The sequence below is a fragment of the Equus asinus genome, chromosome 5 (genome assembly GCF_041296235.1).
Source record: "Equus asinus isolate D_3611 breed Donkey chromosome 5, EquAss-T2T_v2, whole genome shotgun sequence".
Classification (NCBI taxonomy): Eukaryota; Metazoa; Chordata; class Mammalia; order Perissodactyla; family Equidae; genus Equus; species Equus asinus.
In genome coordinates, this window is record NC_091794.1 from 104,819,559 (window position 1) to 104,842,598 (window position 23,040).

Here is a 23,040-nt window from a genome sequence, read left to right on the forward strand (position 1 = left end):
GCATTCCCAGGCCTCTCTCTGTCTCCAGACTCCCAGTTTGGCATTAGTGTCCATCAATCACTTCGTGCACCCTCTGTTTCAGCTGGCCTGGGCTTCTCGGTCTTTTCTCTGGCACTCCTCCTAGGTCCTAGAATGTTGCGATGGGTTGAATTATGTCCCGCAAAAAGATATGCTGAAGTCTCAACCCCCAGGATCTCAGAATGTGGTCTTATTTGGAGAGAGGGTCCTCGCAGAGGTAATCAAGTTAAAATGGAGTCATTAGGGTGAGCCCTAAGTCAATATGACTGGCGTCTTGAGCAAAAGGGAAAATTGGATACAGAAACAGACGTGCACACAGGGAACCGGCCATGTGAAGCCTGGAGTCATGCCGCCACAAGCCCGGGAGCAGCCAGAAGCTGGGAGAGGGGCCCAAGAGCCCTGCCGACACGTTGATCTTGGACTTCTGGCCTCCGGAACCGTGGGAAAGAAATTTCTGTTCTTTAAGCTGCTCAGTTTGTGGCACTTTGTTGACGGCAGCCCAAGGACACTAAGACAGACGCTCTTGTCCAGGTTGAGGTACCCTCCATCCCCACTGGCACCCGCCGGGAAGCCCTCATGTCCAGTCAGGTCATGAAATACCCTCCCTTCATGGAACTTTCCTGATCATCTGACTCGTCCGCATCCCCTCTCTGGGTCCCTTTAAAATCACCCCTCAGCACAGGGGGTGAAAGTTAGAAACCCTCTCCTGCAGAAAAGACAGTCAAGGGCTCCAAGCGCTGATTCAGTGGTGGACTGTTTTTTCACTCAATTCACATTCCTGACCAGCTCTTCTGCACCGGCCGCGGCTTTAGAGACTGAAGGAGCGGAGTCCCTGCTCCCACGGAGTTACACGTGCGGAAGAGGGACAAGCAAGGGAGAGAGCAACGAGCAAGTTGTTTTCCACTGTGGATACAAACTGAAGAAAAGGAAGCAGGAGCTACAGAGCGAAAGGCAGTGGGGCGTGGAGTGGGAGCTCCGTAGAGCGGGGTCGGAGGCCCCTGAGTCAGAAGGGCTGGAGGAGGCAGCCAGGCAGAGGGAAGGGCCGGTGCCAGGGCCCTGAGGAGGGACCAGGTGGCTTGTGCAAAGAGCAGAAAGGCCCCGGGGCTGGCGCAGAGGTAGCAAAAGCATGTGACTGTTTATTCTAGTTTCTTTTTCCCACTTTCCACAGAGATCTTCTCCACTGAGTATCACTTTCATAATCAGAAACAAAAACGGTCAAGAACAGCTCTGGAGCTGGGTGGTGTTCTTAGAATCGTTCCCATGTGTCCTTCCACCCTGCTCTGCCTCCAGCCACATTCCACTCCCTGTCTCTGATCAGCCCTCTTCCAGATGTTCTCCAAGTCTGTGAGAACATTCCCGGCGGCCTCTCACCTCTGGCTCATTGCCAGGGCAGTCAGGCCACCTGGCCCCAGAAACTCCCCTCACCGAGTCTGGGTCGCCAGCCCTTCCAGCCTCCCCTCCCATGCTCCCCCTCCACACCCTGTGCTCTGGCCCCGTGGATTCCCTCCCAGTCCCTGAGCGGCCATCCCTGCTCACTCCAGGCCTCGGCATATTCTGTGACCTCAATCCAGGGCACACCCTCCCCCACTTTGGCCAGGCCAACCCCTGTTCATTCTCAGGACCACTTTAGATGCCACCTCCTCAAGGAAGGCCCCCTGAACGTTCCGACCAGGTCAGGTCCCCCAGGAGCGTGTTCCCACAGCTCCCAGCAGCCCCTCCCCAGATTCCCACAGCCTGTTGCAGCAGACATGCTTTGGAAGGGCTTTCCAGCCCACAGGGTGCCCTTCTTGGGGAATCGCTTATCCCGCCCCTGGCCCTCCAGCAGTGCTCCAGGGCCGTCCTGGCCTTGGGGAACCAGAACAGTGGTGGACATCTGGATTCATCTGAGTCATCAGATGCTTTCTTCTTGTTTTGGGACTGGGGCTGAAAGATGTTTGTCAAGTGTCCCTCCCGTTGCCCTGAAGGAGAACTGCAGACCGGGGAGGGAGCTGTGGGCAAGCCAAGCTTGGCCAAGGGCAGGACGGCCAGCGGAGGCCTCCCCTCCTCCTTCCTGCTCACAGCCCTCGGAGAAAGCCTCAGCTCCTGGGACAAGACGGGATAGACCCGCCACAAACCAGCCAGGCTCTCTGCCCAGCACAGGGCCCGGCTTCACGTCATCCCCTGACACCTGGGCAGGGCCCCCACACCCGCAGGGGAGCCCCCGCCTATGAGGAGCAAGTCCTGCACCCAGGGGAGGGGGATCGAGGAAGCAGCATGCAGAATAGGAAGCGAGTGTAGCCCCGACTCGGCTCTTCACTGGCATGCTCTCCTGCCTCCCCAAATCTGGTCAGTTGGTTGAGTGGGATGGCTACGTACGAGCCCCACCTGAGCCACTTGCCAGCACGTGACCACAGGAAAACCCCTGAACCCCGCCACATCCAGGTCTCCGCTCTGGTTTCCTGTCCGGGTTCCACGAGCTGATTTACGTAAAGGGCTCAGCACTGTGGCTGGCGGGGGGGGTGCTCCACCAATGTTAAGCCTTGCCGTTGTTATGAAACAGTGAGTGAGCTCCCCGTCACTGAGGGTGTGTAAGCAGAGGGCTGGGGATCAGCTGTCAAGGATGCAAGAAAGGGCATTACAGGCCTGGGTGAGAGGAGGAACCGATGACATCTAAACTTCTCAATCTCAAAGGTCTCCATTTCCTTCCTCCACCAAGCCGCCCCCATACAAAGCCTGCCACACAGCTGAGCGCTGATTGCAGAGGGCGGGCAAAATGTCAGAAATTTCCCCGAGAGACGGAGGAAGGGGTTTTTGTGGGTTTTTCATTTTTCCTCTCTTTCTTGCCCGGAAGCACGGGGTCAATAAAACTCCAGTATAATGCCCCGCCCACCACACCAGCAGGAGCCCTCAGCCACCCCCAGTCACTGGGCCTTGGAGAGGGACCCCCTCTTCCCAAGTCACAGCATCTAAGTGGAGGGAGCCGGGGACCAGGATGTCATGTTCTCTCCAAGCGCTCCCGCTAGGGCCCCACCAGAGGACATGGGGAGGAAGCGTCTTTCTCCCCGTGGCTTGGATTGGGGGTCCCAAGGAAAGTCACGGAGCACTGTGGGCCACACCGCTCCAGAACACTGACCGCAGTGGGCCTGGGGAGAAGCATTGTGCACCAGCCACATAGCACTGGGCTGGTGAGGGAGGGCTTCACGGAGGAAGGGGTGCTGGCATTGCAGCAGGTGGAGATGGTGGGGGAGGGTGTCCCAGCTGCAGACAGAGGCCCAGAGACTTGAAAGCGCACAGTAGGTTCACAGGACACAAAGCACAGCAGTTCCTGGAGAAAGGAGAAGGGAGAAAAAGCTGGAAAGGTGACAAGCGACCTCACCAGAGGAACAAGCAGTAAAAGACTGTTGGACGGCTGGGTGCAAGAGTGGATGAGAACGGGATGGGGGAGGGTGGCCAGATGGATGGGGACGGACGGGACGGGGATGGTGCCAGGCACTGAACTGTGCCCCGCCCAGATGCATATGTTGAAACCCTGACCCCTAATGTGACTGTATTTGGAGACAAGGCATTTAGGAGGTAATTAAGCATAAATCAGGTCATAAGGGTGGAGCCCTGATCTGATAGGATCGCTGGCCTTGCAAGGAGATGTCTCTCTCAGCCATGAGAAGGCGGCTGGCTGCAAGCCAAGAAGAGATTTCTCACCAGAAACCAAACCCTGCTGGCATCTCGACCTTGGACTTTCTAGACTCCAGAATGGGAGGAAACAGATGTTGTTCGAGCCCCCAGTCTGTGGTGGTGGTTATGGCAGCCCACGCAGACGGAGACAGATGGGTAGATGGATGCGGGCTGGAGCAGGGAAGAGGGGACTGGACGGGGAAGGAGGGGCATGGAGAGGGGGGAGGGATGGAGGGGAAGGACGGGAATGGAGAGGGGGGGAGAGGGCTGGGAGGAGACGGGAGGGGCCTGTTAGGCGCTGCAACCCCAGGCAGTGAAGAAAGCACAGAGACCCCCCAATAGACACTTTAAAACCAACACTGAACCACAAAATAAAGGCGACAAAGTCCAGCCAAGTTCTACTTTTCCCCTACAGTGATGACTTTGAACCATTTTTGGAAATAGAAGATATCAAATCCTCTCCCAAAATGTTTCTCTCGGTCCCCTGCTGGCCTGAGCGTGGGCTCCGTCTGCCTTGTGGTCTGGAACAGGCTGAGCGGGGTTCTCGCCCAGCTCCGGCCACATACCCTTGGTGACTTTGTGCATCATGGCCTGTCACCAGCCTCCAGACAGCAATGCTGGGAGCCTTAGGGATGCGTAGCTGGGCCGCCTGCCCATCCTGAAGACCCGCGCCCACTTCCAAAGGCCCAGCACGATGAACCAGCCACGCACAGTCCTCACACCCTCCGCTGGCATAACTAAGCTCCTTCTTCCCCCAGGGGTCACCGTCTCCGGAGGTCAGAGACCACAGTTCAGTTTGATCTCATGCCCCACCCACCTAAGGCCACTGGATGAGCCTTGGGACTTTCAGTAACAACCACAGAGGATGGCAGTGCCCCATGAGCCTGTGCTGGGGGCTCACCTCTTCCGGCCTGAGCATCATCTGTGAAGTGAAAAGAACAAGGCTCACCCTTGTTCTGGAAGGACTTCCTGACAATCTACTCGAGCCGATCTTTGGGCTGGGGGTGGGCGAGACTTCTAGGAAGTGAGCTCTGGGCTGAGGCTGGTCCCCGAGAGATCTGCAGTCCAGGTGGCCCTGGAATAAATGCGTGTTCTGGGCCTGAGAAGGGAAGGCGTGCAAAGGGCTTGTAGGCCCAGAAGTGAGGGCGGCCAGCAGGGGATCAGAGACCAGGCTCCGGGGTCACAGAACCTGCGCTCCAGCCCCAGCCAGCTGGGTGACCTTGGGCAAGTTATGTAAGCTTGCAGCACCCCAAAAGCCTCATCTGCAAAAGGACACTCACAAGGGACAGCTGGGAGGGTCCGAGCAGAGGAGGCAATGCAGGAGAAGGTCTCAGACCAGCGCGTCTACAGCAAGTGTCCGGTGAGGGGCAGCCGTTAGTTACAAACAGAAACTCACAGAGGGCGGCCTTAGCGGACCTAGAGCCAATGTGACAGTGACGATGTTGGCTCCTGCCTTTCCCGCTCACCAGTCGCCCAGAGTGTTGTAACTTGAGGACAAAACCTCACCCTTGTCGCACCCCCAGCACCCCTACTCACCCCTAGGGCAGCGGTAGCAGCACTTGCCGGCAGCCTCGTCGTGGTAGCGGCTGGGGTCTCCAGCACAGAGGTCCGTGGGGGCTTGACCCTGGAGGGTGGGACAAACTGGTGAGGCCAGGCGGGTTCCAGACACCCATCCTCCCTCCTGCCCCTCAGTCCCAGGAGGCCTGGTCTCCACTCGCTGAGACTGAGCCTCGTGTCACAGAAGAGACTCAGGACGGAAGCTCCTGATGTCACATGTCCCTCCAACCCGCTCTGCCGTCGGGCTCCCCTGGCGGGTGATGGCAACTGCAGCCTCCACAACTCAGGCCCAGACCCTGGGACCTCCCTTGACTCTCTCCTTCTGTCATGCCCACATCCAACCCATCAACAAATTCTCTCAGCCTCTTTGGACCCATATCCCCGCCTCCTCCGCCTGGTCCCAGCCCCGATCCCCTCTCCCTTGGATTAATTCAGTTGCCTCCTACCTCGCCTCTGGCATGGACCCAGCAATGAGGATTTCTGGGAAACTTGTTTGTTGATGTCTAATAGATCTCAAGTGTATACCCACTGAATTTTTACAGGGTGAACACATCTTGCAACCAGCATCCAGATCAAGAAACAGGACCTTGCTGGCACCCCAGCACCCTCCCTCGTGGCCCTTCCCATGCACCACCCATGAAAGGACCCAGCTGACTTCACACCACAGATTCGCCTTGTCTGCTTTTGAACTTGACACAGGTAGAATCATACACTCCGTTCTCTTGCAACTGTCTTCTTTAACTCAACACTGCTTGGTGAGAATCATCCACATTGTTGCAAATAGTACCCGTTCACTCAATTCCTTCCCTTGCAGTATGGCATCGCATGAATATGCACAATTTATTTATCTATTCTACTCCTGATGGACCTTTGGGCTGTCTCTACTTCTTGATCATTATGAATAGTGCAGCTAGGGCTGTTCCTGTCCATATATTTTGGTGCACAAGTGTACACATTCCTGTTGGATGTATACCCACGAGTGGAATTGCTGCATCATAAAGGATGTGCTTGCTTAGCTGTGATAGATTCTCCATACAGTTTCCTAAACTGTGCTAATGGACACTTCCCAGCAGTGTCTGAGGGTTCCGATTGCTCCACATCCTTGTCAACACTTGGCATTGTCAGTTTTTAAAATTTTAGCCATTTTGGTGAGTGTGGAGTGGTAGTTCATTGTGTCTTTTACTTGCATTTCTCTGATGAGTAATGATGTTGGGTACCTTTTCCCATGTTTTTTAGCCATTTGGAAGTTCTCTCTTGTAAGATGCCTGTTCAGGTTTTTTGCCTATTTTTTAAAAAAAATTGGATGGTCTGACTTTTCTCGTTGATGTGTGGGAGTTCTTTATATATTCTGGATAGGAGCCCTTTGTTGAGTAAATGTGCTGCAAATACCTTCTCCCATCCTAGGGCTTGCCTTTCCACTTTCTTAGTGGAGTCTTTTGATGAACAGAAGTTCTTAGTTTTAATGAAATACAATTTATCAATCTTTTCTTTTATGGTTTATGTCCTATTTAAACACTATTTGCCCCCCCACTGTCATTGAGATATTCTCCCACATTACTTTCTAGAGAATGTCGCTTCACCTGTCATAATTGGGTTTCATTTTGGTGCATGGTGTGAAGTTGGGATCAAGACACGATCTCTCCAGGAATATGCATTTTTAAGAAGCCCCCACACACACACACACATTTCCAGGCCTCTTTGGAAGTTAAGCCCCTTTGTTACAGGGGGTTCAAGAGAGGAAAGTCTCCTGGGATCGTGGAAAGGAACTTCGTCCTTCCTGGGAGAAAGAAATTGGAGCAGGGAGCAGGTTTCCTGGCAGACCTCTGACACGGAGCTCCAGGAAGGGGCGGGGGAGAGGAAGGAGGGAGCTGTGCCCACCTCTGTATCTCCAGCATCGAGATGGTGCCAGGACACAGGAGGTGGGAGGCAGCCACTTGTGGGATGAATGGGGTAGAGGCTTTCTTGGTTGGTGGGAGGAAGCAGAAGCCATTTATCACCCCCACCCCCTGCCCCGAGGAGGCGCCTGGCCGGCCTAAGGGGCTTTGCTACTCTTCTCTCCACTCAAGGAAACAGGGAAAATTAATACACAAACCCTCCGTCCCGGTCAGAGAGCAGCAGGAGGCCCGTGTGGCTAGAAGGTGGATGCAGGCAGTATCGGTTACATCCTTCTTTTTTCCTTTTTTTGCACATCTGAAACTTCCCCATGTAAATTTGAAATAATAAATATAACCTGACATTAGCACGACACCCATCCCATGGCACTGTGTGTCTCCTTTCTCACTTAATCCAGAGCCGGGCCTCGAGGACATTCTCCTTGCCAGCCCCCGCCCAGCCTCCTCCCTCCAGCAGGCTCTCATTCTTCTCCAGGAAACCAGGGTGCTCCCGGGAGCCTCTCCAGGGGCAGAGAGCTGCCAGGACAGCCTGAGGTTGTCCCTGACCTGCAGCATCTCACCGGATGAGCTCAGAAGCCTAAGGGAGGATGGGCTGAAGGTGCGAGTTCACCCCTGCCAGGCCTGCTGCGTGTGGGGAAAATTCTTGTCTTGGCCTGAGTGTTCCCCCTCTGGCCTGCCTGCATCTTACTGATGGCTACGGACGTGAGGGCGCTGCGCGCAGACCCAAACCCTGCTCCCTCTGCCAGGGCCTGGGGGTGCAGCTGAAGGGAGCTTACCCTTCCCCTCCTGCCACCACATCCTGGACAGTGGAGGGGTGGGAGGTGCAGAGAAGGATAGGGAGCCCATGGTACTGCGTATCACTCCCCCTGAGTCACACATCTCCTCCTTTATGCCACCCCCAGCCCTTTGGGGCCAGATCACCACCCCATGTTACAGATCAGGAAACTGCAGTTCAGAGAGGTGCAGTCACCTACCCAAGGTCACACAGCAACTAAAACAGAGAGGAGATTTGAGCTTCACTGTATCCCCAGTTCTCTCCCCCTCTCTGGGCTGGGGGCTGCCCATCTGTAAAATAAAAAAGGTCCAGGGTGCTGAGAAGGACACCATATCACATCCGTGGTTTTCCTACCAAAAGTCCACAAGCTGAATCAAATCATGAGGAAACGTCAGATAAACCCAAACTGAAGGACTTTCTACAAAGAGTGGGTCTGGGCTCTTTAAACATGCCAGTGCATGAAGACAAAGAAGAGCTGTGGAATGTCCCAGAATAAAGGAGAGGAGAGAGACTTGAGCAGCGGATGGTGTCTGGCCTGGACCCTGCAGCGCGGTGGGAAGGAGACCGCTGAGACAGCTGCTGAGGTTGAACACGGACGTTGTGTTCCACCGTGTCTATCCACGGGGAACGCATGAACCGGACACTTGTTTCTCCAAGAGGCGTCCTGTGGTAAAAGAAAGGTGCTGGAGGATTTAGGGGTGACGGATCAAAACGTCTGCAAGTCATTTGCAAGTGGTCCAGCAAAAGAAGATTAATAATAGTAATAATATGTGTACACGTAGAGAGAGAGGAATAAAGCGATGGTACAAATCACAGCCGTAGGTAACCCCCTCCTGGACGCGTAGGCGCTCGGGAAGGACCCGCAGCTTTTCAACAAGTCTGTGTAAGTCCGCGGCCTGGCACCAGGGGGCGCTGTCCTCCCGCTGTCCGGAGGGCCGGCGGGGTCTCCGCCAGGCGTCCAGCGCGAGCCCATCGGAGCCCCAGGGGGGCAGGAATAGAGGACCTGGGGGCTCCGTTCCCACGCGGGGCTGATGGGGGAAGGGGCTAGCCCCGCTAATCCCGTGGAGGCGCTGGACCCCCGCTGCCCCCAGCCGTCTGCAGAGCTGTAGGTGGAGTCCTCGTCTGGCACAGCTCAGCCCCACCCTCCAGCGCCCGCCGCAGACGCCCCAGGCGCTGTGGATGACCTTCTCTGGTAGAGACGCTGGGGAATTTTTTTCTTTTTCTTGCCTATGATGTCAGCGTTTTAGAAGCGCCCAGAAAATGGGGTCAAAGCGATGCACACATGTTGTTGAAGTAACGACAGCAGTTACTGAACCCAACAGCCCTGTGAGACCCTACTGCCGGGGAAACCGGTCTCTGAGAGGCGAGAGACCTGCCCGAGATCACGCCAGCGGCCGGTCAGGCTGAGTCCAGGTCAGCTGACTCTTGTCGCTACAGGAGGGCATCAAGCACCCACTGTGCACAGAGAGCTGAATGCTCCTGGAACTATTGCTCCATGGGCGGGGACAACCCCGCCCAGGGTATTCCCAACCTATAACCTAGGGAGAGGTGGCATTGGGGCCCTGAGCTTCACCTTTGCTGCACTATCTGTGGTCCCCAAAAGATGGCCCTGTCTCAGGCCCCAGGCAGAGCCCTCACCCTCCACCCCATTCATTGCTCTCCCTCTGCCATCTTCCATTCACCCCACTGCCCCTCGACCCCCTGGCCCACTCACACAGGCCCTCGCCTCTCCCAGCTCCTGGCAGAGAAGGCAGCCTTGGTGTCCACAGCAGCCCCAAGAGATCTGACCCTCTCAATAGCCAGGGGCCTACCAAGTCCCTCTGGCCGTGGGCCCAGACCCTGGACGGTCCATCAGCTCTTGCTGCCCCGGGGGAAGGGGGAGAGACTGCTGGGCTGTGCTCTGGCCCCTGCCCGGGAGGGACAGGGGTCAGGAAGGGGAGAGTGGGAGGGGGAAGCCCGAGGACCAGGAGGGGGGCTTTTGGGTGGGGTTTCCCGCAGGTTCGAGGCAGAGCGAGGTGTCCACAGGGTGATGAGCTGTGCAACCAGAGGCCCATGGCCCAGGCTTAGTGGCATCAAGATAAAGAGAGAGTGGCCTGAAAACCGTCCCATTTCTCAACCTCTCTATTTTCAGGTTGGTTTGGTTTTCCCTGCAAAACCTGGTAAATTTCACTTTCAAAAAGCCCCACCTGGTTTCGGCTCATAGAGGGACCAGAAGCCAGGTGGCACCTGCAGGAGGACAGTCTAGAGCTGGGGGTCTCCGGGGAGAGTCAGATCAAAAGCAAAATACCCTAAAGGGCCAGAGCTGGGAGGCGTGCCCCACCCCACCCCGGGGATCCGCCTCTCTGTTACTCAAGGCGAGGTGCCTGGGCTAGCAGCATCGGCACCACTTGGGAACACGCTCAAAATGCAGAATCCCAGGCCCCACACTAGACCTACTGTCTATCTCACTTTACAGACAGGGAAACTGAGGCACAGAGAGGTTAAGAAACTTGCCTAAAGTCACAAGCTAGGCAGGGTTACAGACTGGATTGGCCTGAGCCATCTCGCGCAGGCTCTCACCCACCAGGCTTTGCATGGTTAGTCCTGTCTGTTTAAACACCAGTTCTACCCTCACCCCCACCAGCTCTTCCTCACCCCTCCCACCCACCCCCGCCGTCTAGACTTGACAGCGGCCACCGAGGGGTCTCCTCACATCCACCGCATCCCTCATGTCCCACTCCGTGCAGATGCCAGAGGGAGCTTTTCAAAACACAGATCTGGTCTCCTCCCCCCACCTGCTGAGGACACTCAGATGGCTTCCGACTAAACTGTGAGTAAAGCCCAGTCCTCACAGTAGCCCGAGAGACCCTGCCCGGCTGGCCCTGGACCATCTGGCCTGTGCATCCTCACCCACCAGCCTTCTTTCCATTCCCACTTGCACCCCATTCCCCACTCGCGCGCGCTCCCTCCCTCCCTCCAGCAGCCTTGAGCACGCTCTTCCCCCGACCACCCCATTCCCCACCCCAACTCATCCTTCGGACCTCACTCATGTGTGCCACTTCCCAGGGACCCCTCGCGGGTCACCCCCATCCAGGTCAGGTCTGAGCAGGCTAAAATGAAGGTGTGGGCAGGGCTGCGTCCTTGCTGGAGGCTCTAGGGCAGAACTCATTTCCCTGCGGGTGAGACTGAGGTCCCATCTCTTTGCTGACCGTCGGCTAAGGTTGTTGCCAGCTTCCAGAGGCTGCTGCCCTCCTTGGCTCGCGTTGCCGGGCTCACGGCCCCCTTCCTCCCTCTGCAAAGCCCACAACAGTGGGTGGAGGTTGTCTCCCGTCACGTCTCCCTCTTCTTTTGTATCATCTCTCTCTAACGCCGCCAGGAAAGTTCTCTGCACATAAGGACTAGTAAGGACAGTGGGCGCACCTGGATGGTCCAGGCTGCTCTCCCTATCTAAAGGCCCCTGAGCCCTTAATCACACCTACAAAGTCCCCTTTTCCATGGGAGGTGACGTATTCACAGGTACCAGGGACTAGGATGTGGACATTTTAAGGGACCATTGTTCTGCTGACCACAGCTCTACTTGTAAGTAACCACTAGGCTATTCTGCCCTCCGGCTGCGCTTCATCATCTCCTAGCCCTGGAGATGGACATTGGAATCCTGCTCTCCACCCCAAGCACTCACCTAAGCTCCAGACCGAGAGACCACCTGAAATGGAAGTCATCCTCCACCCGGCCGACTTTAGATGCACCCACAGGCACACAGTCCATCCCTGGCTGCGGGCTGCATCCCTCACGGCTGCCACGCCCATGGGCAGGAGCCAGGTGGAGCTTCCCACCTCTGGACTCCAGGGAGCTGAGGGGGAGTGCGCATAGCTCTGTGCAGCCCGGCTGTGTGGCTGGAGATGAAACCCAAAGACAGTGGACGTAGAAAGAGCCATGGAGGATGCAGCCAGGAGCCCCGGCTGGAGGGAGCCCCGGGAACAGCGAGCACCTTCTCTAAGATGATGTTTACAAGAACAGTAGCCATCCTCACAGAGTACCTCCCACGTGGGGTGGAAGAAGGAGGTGAGAAGGGGTCTGTGCTCAGCAGAAGAGTCCCCTCCAAAGATGTCCACGTCCTAATGCCCAGAACCTATGACTACGTCACTTTACGTGGCAAAGGTGGCATTAAGACTGTTCATCAGAACCTTGAGAGGCGAAGTGATCCTGGATGATGCAGATGGTCCCAGTGTCATCACAAGGGGCCTTAAAAGTGCAAGAGAGAAAGAGAAGAGTCCAACTCAGAGAGAGAGATGCGACCATGATGGAAGCAGGATCAGAGAGATGCTACACAGCTGGCGTGAACATGGAGGAAGGGGCCACGAGGCAAGGAATGCAGGAGGCATCTAGAAGCTGGAAAGGCAAGGGAGTGGGTTTTCCCCTGAGCCTCCAGTGGAGCACAGCCCTGCCCTCGCCTTGATCCCAGCCCAGTGACAACCATTGTGGACTTAGGGACTAGCGAACTGAAAGATAATAATTTGTGTTGTTTTAGGCCACTAAGGTGAGTAATGACAGCCACTATAGGAAACTAAAACAGGGTCCCAGCTGAGAAGACAAAGAATAAACCTGAGTCCCCTCCACCACGCGCTCCCTGAAGGCCCAGCACGAACCAGGCACTGGGCCAGAGGCTGGGGACGACAGAGACGCCGATGCTAGACAGCTGAGCCTCGTGAAGACAGCTCCCAGAGCAGGCGGACAGAGACACTAAATAACAATCTGTGGAAGGAAGGGGAACCTCGCAGGCGAGATCACAGAAATACATGAGTCGATAATGCAAAGCAGTGTAACAAAAGCAGAAAATGAGAAGGAGCTTGGATTCATGATGGCTTCTCAGAGGAGGAGCACTTCTGTTGATCCTTGAAGGATGGCTAGGATCTCGACAGAAGGAAGTGAGGGGAGGGCATCCCAGGACAGAGCAGAGGTCCAGAGGCAGGAATTCAGGGGTTTGATGGGCTGGACAGCGGGAGATGAGGCCCAGGACTCACAGCCAGCCAGGCTGCACTTACTTGCCATTTCCCACACCGTGCTCCAGCAACTGCTGGTTCAGCAGGATGCCAACAGGTGCCAAACAAAACAAGACACAAGCAAAGAACCACAGGATTCCATTTGAGAGGTTTTCGTTTTAAGTTCTAGGGCCCCTCAGAGCCTTCAAGGTGCTTACTCCCTCACTGATTCTCCAAAGAAAGTCGGGGAACAGAGAGACAAGATATTTCTTAAATGCAGTTGGCCATGGAACCGTTTCCTCACGGAACTACTATTCCACGGGAATGACTTTGGAAAATGTTGCCTTTGGCAATGGGGAGCCACTAAAGGTTGTAGAGCAACTAATATGAGAGGAGATGGATGGGATGGAGGCGAGTACGTCAATATTATCGAGGTCTGGCCTCGAGTGCAAGTTCTGCAGCTGCTCACTCCTCATTCCCACAGACGCCCCTCCTGCCCTGCAGAAGGCCCAGGCTGGCTGCAGGGGCCAGCTGTTCAGATTCCAGTCTTCCTGAAAGCTCTGGGGCTGCAGCAGGTGTCCGAGCTGCACATTCAGCTCACTTCAGACGTGGTAAAGTCCCGTCCCTGCCCCCAGAGTAACACAGCCCAGCAGCCACAGCCACCAAGGGACCCCTGCGGCTGCTGGGGAAAATTGGATGGTATTAAGAATAAGGAGACCCCCAGGTACTCGGGCCTTCTGTCTCCTCTTGGAGGTGCCTTGGACTCCTCCAGAGCATCAGCCCACTTGCTGGAAGGGGCCGGGTGTTTCCTTGACATCTCCATCCTCCCGGCCCACACGTCGGGGAGGCAGGGGCCCAGCCCCCGGACTGTTTGGACAGAGAACTCGTGGCGCCCTCTCCTGACTCGGTAGCAGAGGGAGCACGCGTCCCGGGTGGGAAGTGATGGTTCACCTTGGGACTCTCCTGGTCCTGGAGGATTGGAACCGGTGCAGGAGACTGTGCACCCCCTGAGCGCAGGAACCGCGTCTGCAGGCCACAGGCGATGGAATGAAGAGGTAGACGATGCCTCCCGCAGTTCTCAGGCCCCTGGGGGCCCAGAGACCCTGCGTGACACCTGCTGACGGAACTTCAAGAGCAAGCGCCAGGCGGCCCCAACCCCTCGCTGACGTGCTGTTTGAATGGACATTGGTGAGGACTTGGCACCAGCCATGGGGCAGTGTCCGTTGTCACAAACTCTGCAGCCTGGCCGCCTCTTCTGCCCTCTCTGTAAGGCCCCTGCACCAACCCAGGTTTGGGTGACGACGGGCCCCTCTGGGCTCCCGCAGGCCTGGGACAGTTCCCCACGCAGTCCTGGTCACGCTCTCTTCCATGTCCCTTTTCCCATCTGCCACCTTGAGCACAAGGAATGTAACTGGTTCACCTTCATCCTGCATCCACAGTGCCTCGCATACAACAGGCACTTAATAATGGCTTACCTTTACACGGCACTCGCCATGTACCAGCTGTTCTCAGCACTTTTCACACATTATCCCTTATAATCCTTCCAACAGCCCCACCAGGCAGCAACTATTAGTATCCCTATTCTATGGATGGGGAAACTGAGGCACAGAGAAGTGACTTAACTTGCCCAAGAGCACGAGGGTGTACACCTGGCAGGCTGGCCGAAAAGCCCTTGCGCTCGCTTACCCATGATGCTGCAGTGTCTCCCACAAAAGACTCGACAAAGGCAGTGGGCCAGAGTCGGCAGGAGGAAGCGTGTGGTGGGTGGAGGGACAGCCCCCGAGATGTCCACCTCCTGACCCCTGGAACTTGTGAAGATGTCACCTTACATGGCAAAAGGGACTCTGCCAATGTGACTAAGTTTAGGATCTTGAGATGGGGAGATTATCCCGGATTATCCATGTGGACCCCGATTTGGTCACAGGGGCCCTTAGTAGAGGGAGGTAGGAGGGGCAGAGTCAGAGAGGAGATGTGACAACAGAAGCATAGGTCAGAGTGACTTGGGGCCATGAGCCAAAGAATGCAGGCAGCCTCTAGAAGCTGGAAAAGTCCAGGGAACATTTCCCCAGAACGTCCAGAGGAATGCAGCCCAGCTAACTGGTTGTAGATTTCTGACCTCCAGAGCTACAAGATCATAAATTTGTGCTGTGTCAAGCCACCAAATTAGTGATAATCTGTTACGGTAGCAAGAGAGAACTAATATAAAATGTAACCAGGAGGAATGGAAGAGCCTACCTTTGGGTTGGAATGAACCAACAGGATAATGTTCTGACTAAAAAAACATGGGGCTTGGGCCACATCAAATGAAGTAAGGTGGCTCCAGCGAGGGAGGTGTTGATGCTCCTTGGCCAGAAAGCACCAGAAATTCTGCAGTCACTTCTGGTACCAGAGACCCACATCCGGGGCCCAAGCCCAGTAGAGAGATCTAGACTCCAACACGCAACCCCCACTGACACTTGAACTTGGGCAAAACAGAATGCATGCTTTTCTCCCAAACATCTATCTGCCCGTGCCCAGTTTTCCCATCTCTGTAAATGACCCCACCGTTCAATCAGATGCAGAGCCCCCAAATCTGGACAGGATCCCCGATTCCTGTCTTGCCCTCTGCACTCACACCCAGTCCATCCGCAGGTCCTGTTGATTCTAGCTCCAAAGTACATTCCTGTCTCCACGTGCCCCTGTCTGGACCCCGTCAATAGCCTGGCCTCCTGCTCCCATCCTGCCTGCTCCCGCCACCCCCCAGCAGACAGAAGGACCTTTAAAACGGATCAGGTGATGTCGCTCCCATGCCCAAACCCTCTGGCCGCAGTCCACAAAGGTCCGTGCCATCCCCTACTTCCCCGCCTCCCTCTCGTACCCCTCCCGCCTTGCCCTCTCCCCCTGGCCACACGGGCCTCCTTCCTGTTTCTCCAGCTCCTCAGGGCCCCAGCTGCTCTCCTGCTAACCTCCCCTTCGTTCCTCTGTATGTGGCCACCTCCCAGAGAACAGGCCATCCCGTTTTCCCACCTAGGAAGTCGCCTGTCCCTCTCACACCAGCTAGGTACAATCCTCTCCACTGTAAGAGTCAACATGGCAGGTGTCAGTTCCCTGAGGCTGGCAATGAAGGTAGCTGCAGCATCCAGAACGCTCCCTGGCACACAGGAGGTGCCTGGTAAATGTTTGTGGAATGAATGAATTGGTAAGAACAGGCTTCGAGCCCTTGCCACAAGACAAATATACGTTGGAGGCCCTGGGTGGTGTGAGTGGCCGGGAGACTCCAGGGAGACCCAGGTGGCAATCTTTACATCACCGGGAGGTGTTTCTGAGGAGGTTGGAGGTGCCCCAGTCCCAGAACCAGGACCGATGGGTAGAAGCTTCCAGGAGAGAGATTGCAGTGCATCACAAGGACTTCTAAACATCAGAGCTAACCCAGGGAGGCATGAGCTGCCTCGGGAGGTGGTGAGCACCCTGTCCCCAGAGGCTTACAAGCAGAGGCTGAGTGATTACCTGGAATGAAAACCCCTGGAGTGGTGCCTGGCACAGAGCAGCTGCTCCTTTGAGACGTTCTGAATGAATGAATGCATGAGTTAATGAATGAATACTTGGATGAATGTCCCTGAAGACTTAGGCACTCAGTGAGTAACTGGACTGAGTGGGTACAAAAAGTCCCTCCCCACTGCTGAGGCCACTGAGAACGCCCAGTGGTTTTTGACCATAGGCAGCAAAGATTCCAGAATGAGGTCTTCCTACTCCACACCAACAGCCCCTGGAGGGGCGGGGAGGAGGGAAGCTGATGAACTGGTGTTGCCCAGAACTGCCTTTTTTTTTTACACTCTGTCCATCGGGCCTGGGGCTCTGGTCCTGCTCTATTCCTGACCAGTCCTGGGACTGTGGGCAGGACCCACCCCCGCCTCTGAGTCTCCACACCCTCATCTGGAAAATGGGGACCAGGATCCCAGTCACACACCCCAGGGGCAATGCATGAGCCGGATGAGGCCACGCTGGCCCAGGCTGGGCTGAACTAACCATGTATACCAAGGACCCCCAGCCACCCGGGGCTCCCCGAGCCCAGACACAGGCATCCCTCGGCTCCGTTTGCCTCCTGACGATGTTCCTGAGGTGAAGTGGGGCGTTGGGGAAGGTGCCTATGAGCCTAAGGATGAATCACAATCAAGTCAAGAAACAAGTCTAGGTCAGATATGAGTGGGAGCAGAGGCAGAAACTTACAGTAAATGCTACCTTCTTCCAGCACTGACTGCTCTCAAACTGAGTAATGCCCCCCCACCCCACCGCACTCTCCTGGCCGCCTGCGAGGAAGGGGAGGCCTTGATGAAGACCAGCCAGCACCTCCCGCCCCCTTCGCATCCAGGGCCCCTCTCTCCAGGTCCCCTCGTCCTGGTGCATAGGGTGGAATTCTGCCTCCGTGCGGGATTGGAACAATCCTGGATAAGCCCCGTTTTCCAAGAAACCGGAAAGTCCTTCCTGTCCTTCTGCCAGTGCCCAAATTCCACCATTAGCACTGCACTCCGTGGGGTCACTAGCTCGGGGGAGGAGGACACATAGGGCTTATTTGTCACCCCAGCAAAGATTCATCCGTGGGAACCTGCCAGCAGGAGCCATAACTCAGAGCAGAAGTCTACATCTGGCTGGAGGAACACAGAGCTGGAAGGGCGGGGGGAGGGTAGAAGTGGAAGGGAGGCTTGGAGCCCTCGCCCTGGCCTGGAAGATGGTGACTGGGAGGACTCAGTCTGCAGAGCTCGGGGGAAAGGCCTTGGGCCTCCCTGTCCTGCCACCTCCCCCCAGGGGGCCTAGATGAAAAGATGGAGGATGGAGGGAGTAACCCTTCTCTCAAAGTAATCCTGGGTCACATTATAAAATCCACTCTTGCATCAGAGGCCAGATCCCTTTCTCAGGAGATAAGACACAGCAAGAAAGCATTCTTGCCTCAGGGCGCCAACCACAAAATGATGGTGTCTCCTAAACTCACACGGTGATGAAGAAAGGATTTCAAATTGAAGGCCTGGTTTCGGATGTGTTTGTTTGCTTGTTTTTAATAATGAACTTTCCAGATCTTTACTGGGATAGCAGAAGTGGAAGAAGGCTCATGGGGTAAAAGGGGGGACCGAGCTGGCAGGCAGACTCCTGCCAAGAAACGACCCGGTGCCTGAGCCCACATGACGCTCAGCCTCTCTGGTAGGCGGGAGATGCAAATTAAGACAACAAGGCTATGGCCCTTTTCACGGGTCACAGTGACAAAAATAAAAACTCCGATAAGATCAGAAGTCGGTTAGGATGTGGGGAAGTTGCTACTCTCATGCATTGCGGGTGGGAGGGTAAATGTCCAGCCATGCTGGAAGGCAAGCTGGCAGCGTGTTTTAATTTGAATGCATTTCCCCCCTGCACCTTGATATTCTCTTCTCAGCTTCTTCTCTGGGAAAGCAGCACACACATCCCCCAAAGTATCCATACAGAGCTGCACATTTCGACAGCAAACAAACAACAGAAGGAAACTGATCACCCATTCATCAGAGACATAAAGAAATAAACCCTGGAAACTCCCATCTGGGGAAACATTATATAGCATTCGTAAAGGTAAGTGAGGGATCTGCAAGCATCAACACGGGAAGTTCTCCAAGACATAGTGCAGACATTGCAAAAGCCATCGGAGACTACGTGCCATATAGGTTAGTATGGTACAGTATGTGGAAAACCCTAGCTATTTCTACAAAATCAGTATAAATGTGGACGTGCATTTATAAAGGCCTGCAAAGGAAACACCAAAGCAATAAGGGCAGCTACATCTTCAAAGGAATCAGGATGAGGAGGTGTCCAAAGATTTAGCTTTGTCTGCAGGATTTCGATTTTTTGCACTGAGGATATGTTCCATGTGTAATTAAGTACATATTGCTTTTTCATTTGAAGAGGGGCTGCACTCGACAGAAAGGAAGTACATGTGCTCCAGCTGCTGCACACTGGCCCCTCTCACATGCCTGCCTTCCCTTGGTCTCCCCAAGACCTTGGTACCCTGCCCAAACTCTCATCCTCTCCCGGGTCATCAGCAGAGGGCTTGGAGGGCTGGGGGGAGGGGGTCCCTAGCCAGGGTCATGTAACACTGTCAGCTGCCTCCACAGCCCTGTGTGTGTGTGTGGGGGGGGGGGGGGGGTCTCACATCATCCCATTGAAGATGGAAGGGGACATCAGCTTGTACCCACCCACCCAGACCCTCCTCCCCTTCCCTAAGGTCGAGATGAATAGGACTGAACTCCATAGTGTGGGTCCCCCTTCCTGTAGGATTAAAGGGGGTGGGCTCTGCCCCTCCCCTAGAAGCCTACCGTCCCTGCCTTTGCCCTCTGTACCGATATTCAGCAGGCACTCACGGGCGCCTACTGTGTTCTACACTGGGTATCATGGTTTCCCCTTTGGACTCTGCGCCCCGTGCTGATACAGCAGACACGTCTGATTCATCTGAGTTCTTCCCATCCCATGCCTAGTTTGGTGCTGGCCACTGGTGAGTGCTCAATTTTCCTGAAGCAGTCCCCAGATTTGGTTCTGGGGCTTTCCACCACAGATGTCAGTCCCTCTACCGAACCTTCTTCCAGAGGCAGACACTCATCGCGTGCTCCAGGGCATGAAACCCGCGTGATGGTTGGCTGGACAGGGACGGGGAAGCTAACCTGGCTGATCCAGCACCTTCACCCTGCTTCCCCTCCACACCCAACTCTCTCTCCCTCGCTGGATCCTTAGGTGGTCAGGGGCCAGCCTAGGGACCAGGGGCAAGATGCTGGGAGAGACTAACACCAACCTCCTCTGGCCAAGGGAGATGTCCCCTGGCCTGGAAGAGAGGCGAGCATCAGGGAGAATGCACACAGAGGGCAGGCATTCACTAAAGGAGGCCCACCTGGCCTGCCCAGGACGCCCACCTCAAACAGCCGCTCTCCTGCAGGCAGTCCCCTCTGCTCAGTTAACCCTGAATGAATGAATAATCCTAGCATTCTGCGAGGGCGGGGCGAGGGCACCCCACTAGCCCATCAGCCAACCTCCCACCTGTGAATACTTGCATATTCGGCTCCCCCTGCTTGCCACCTGCACTCTCTCACTCCAGCCGGGCAGGGAATGAAGCACGGAGCGTCCCTGTTCTCCATGCGCGGGACACTGTCCGGAGCTCAGAGCGGCCGTGGGAAGGAGCGGGCTCTGGGCAGTGGGCTCCTGTCACCCCCTTACCTGCGGGAGGGCTTGGAGCACCCCCAGGAGCAGCAGTCCCAGCGCGGCGCGGAGGGAGCGCATCCCGGCCAGCCCGGCGCGGAGGGGTGGGTTCGCAGCCGGCGCCCACCTATGCGGCCTGGGAAGCGCGCTGCGCCCACGTGCGGTGCCCGCCTGGCCCAGGGCCGCGCGTGGGTAGACCTCAGCCGCCGGCAGACCTCCCTCGGCGCACCTCGTGGCACCAACCGCACGCTGCGAAGTCACTTCAAAAGTGGCCGCTCCGAGGGTTCAGCCTGATTCTTCCCTTCCCCCACCCCCCCAGGCGCGCTGAGTACCCAGAACTGTTTCCAGGACCGCGGGTACTAGCAGCCAAGAAAACAAGAGGGGACAAACACGTGCGGCGATGACTCAGGACAAGCCACACTCCCCTTTTGCTGTTTGAATGGCCCGCCCCGGATTTAACAGAAGGGGTCGTCCCCAGCTCCAAGGAGTTGCCGCCCCGCCCAGCCGGGCTGAGGAGCGGCAAGGCAGCTCGAGCTGCTAGTGTGAGACTGGCAGGCTCCAGCGGGTCCCAACGGCCCTACGCCACCCCCACCCCAGGGAAGGGAGAGACCTGAGTAGGCTCCTGCTCCTGACCCTGTGATCAACCCACATGGTCTCTCCTGCCCTGGAGACTCTTGGGAAGGGACAGCTGGAGTCAGGAGGCTGCAGAGAAAGCCACCAACCACTAACTCCCATTCATAAATATTTGCTGTAAAATGAATCAGTAGACGGAAGATAGATGGATGGCTGGGTGGACGGATGGAAGGGTGGGTGGGAGGGGGAGCGGACAGATGAAGGGATGGATAGGCTGGTGGATGGGGGGTAGATGACAGATGGGCAGCTGGATGGCTATGCAGGTGGATGCGTGGACAGGTGGGTGGACAGGTGGATGGACTGACTATTCCAAGGACTGATGAACAGAAGAATAGAACATTTTGTCATCAATCTACAGATATTTCCCTGCCCCCTGAGAGTTTTCTGCCTAGAGGAGGAGCCTAGCACTCTTACCTAAAAGAAGGAAACTATATAAGACCCGTTTGAGTGAAGTTCTCTTCGGTAGGAGGAGGATTTCTCCTTCCAGTGCTTCTCCATCCATGGGTTCTCTGCTCCTTTCATTCTGCATTCCATATGTATCTACTGAGCAGCCACCGCATAGGCTGCAGGTCAAGGGTTCATTTGCTGTCTTCTATTTGTATTTTTCAGATGTGGAAACTGAGAAACAGGCAGCCAGTCCCAGACGCTCTGGTGAAAGATGGCCAGTCGTTTTATCTGAGCCCAGAATAGCCCAACGAGCCTCAGGATTCTGCAGGTCGGTCTATCCCAGAAGGTGTAAGGCCCCATCTTCCAGGAATACCTCCATCTCCCAGGCCCACCAGCAAGAGTCTCCCTTCAGGATCTTCCCAACAAAGTCTCCATAACTGACCACCGCCCACCCAACCCTCCTTGAGTTCCTGGATTCAACTTGGAAAAAGCGCCCATGTGGTTCAGCCTCCCTGGACACCCACTTCGGGGCTCTCCCCTGGGTTCCCAGACCCCGTGTCCTGGGATGTTTCCGCTGGGACTATGTTAAACAATTAAGTTATTATGGACGTGACCCCCTGTGATGTTCACAGAACCAGACAGGCGCAGGAGCCATCCGGGATGCCTGCTTCCCAGTCTAGAGCTTTCTATGAGAGAATTGCTGTTGCTCTGAATGCATAAATGCTTACTAAACACACACGCACAACCAAACAACATCAAAACAGCTGACACAAGGGGAAATACAAATTTACATTAACTATAAGTTTTAAAAGTTCCACCTTTCTAGGGGCCAGCCTAGTGGCATAGTGGTTAAGTTCGTGTGCTCCACTTTGGCGGCCCAGGGTTCACAGGCTGGGATCCCAGGCGTGGACCTACACACTGCTGGTCAAGCTATGCTGTGGTGGTGTCCCACGTACTAAATAGAGGAAGATTAACACAGACGTTAGCTCAGCGACAGTCTTCCTCACCAAAAAAAAAGTTCCACCTTTCTAGCAATTGAAGAGATGCAAATTAAAGCAAGCTTTGATACCTTTTGAGACTCATTAAGTCATCAGGGGTTTTTTTTTTCTTTATAAAAACAATTTTGGTAAAATCCAGCTCAAAATTTGTGGTGAAACTGGAATACGCACTCACACTCTACTGGTAAATGTTACAACCTTTTTTTCAGAAAGCGATATGGCAATTCTTAGCAAAAGTCCCCCAGCAAAAAATGTTTACAACTTGTGGCTCAGTAATTTCACCCTAGTAAAGAATAACTAAGGAAATAGTTCAAATGAAAAAAGAAAAGTATAAATACAGTAATGTTTCCTAAACATTATTTCAAAACTTTGGAAATACCCTAAGAATCACAACAACAGGGACTGGTTAAGTAAATTGTGGTACATCCATTAATGGAATACTACACATCCATCAAAAATGATCGTTACAGTGATGCTGTGAAAACCTGTCTCTCCCTCCCATCCTTACCCTCTGTGGGCTTCTCAAGGGACCCTCCACCAAGCCGCCTCTGCGTAGAAGCCGTGCAGAGGTGGGTGGGGGTGGGGTGGGGGAGGTTCTCATCTCCTGAAAAATGATATTATTTGCTTAACGGTAATAATAGCTGCCTTTGAGTGTTTACTTCGTGCTAAGAGTTTTCACACGTTGGTTCCTTGAATCCTCAGGGAAACCCCATGAAGAAGATTCTAGTTTTGTGCCCACGCTGCAGGCGAGGAACTGAGGCACAGAACAGTGAATCAGAACCAGCCAGGCTTCGGGTTCGCCAGAGCCGGTGGTGCTCAAGGCCCTTCCCAGCCCGGCTAGGTCCCGGTCCTGGTGGCTGGCTGCACTTTGGGCCCCTCCCCGTTTCCCACGCGCCCGCCACCCACGTGCCGCCATCTCCCCTCCGTGTGTTTGCCGGTGGTGGTCGTCCACTTGGAAGTCTCCCCGGACTCCTCCTGCTTATCTTCGT

At 55.3% G+C, this 23,040-nt stretch overlaps 1 protein-coding gene across 1 annotated transcript in view; it reads right to left on the reverse strand.

The window, feature by feature from the left end:
- TNFRSF8 (TNF receptor superfamily member 8) overlaps nucleotides 1-20,518 on the reverse strand; it is a 63,525-nt gene extending 43,007 nt beyond the window's left edge. The window contains exons 1-2 of the mRNA XM_014849761.3: nucleotides 20,052-20,518; nucleotides 5,206-5,293 (exon numbers count right to left, since the gene is read on the reverse strand). Of these exons, the coding sequence (XP_014705247.3) occupies nucleotides 5,206-5,293; nucleotides 20,052-20,114 (151 nt within the window). The 5' untranslated portion in view covers nucleotides 20,115-20,518. The remainder of the gene's footprint in view (nucleotides 1-5,205; nucleotides 5,294-20,051) is intronic.
- Nucleotides 20,519-23,040: the final 2,522 nt, after the last annotated feature.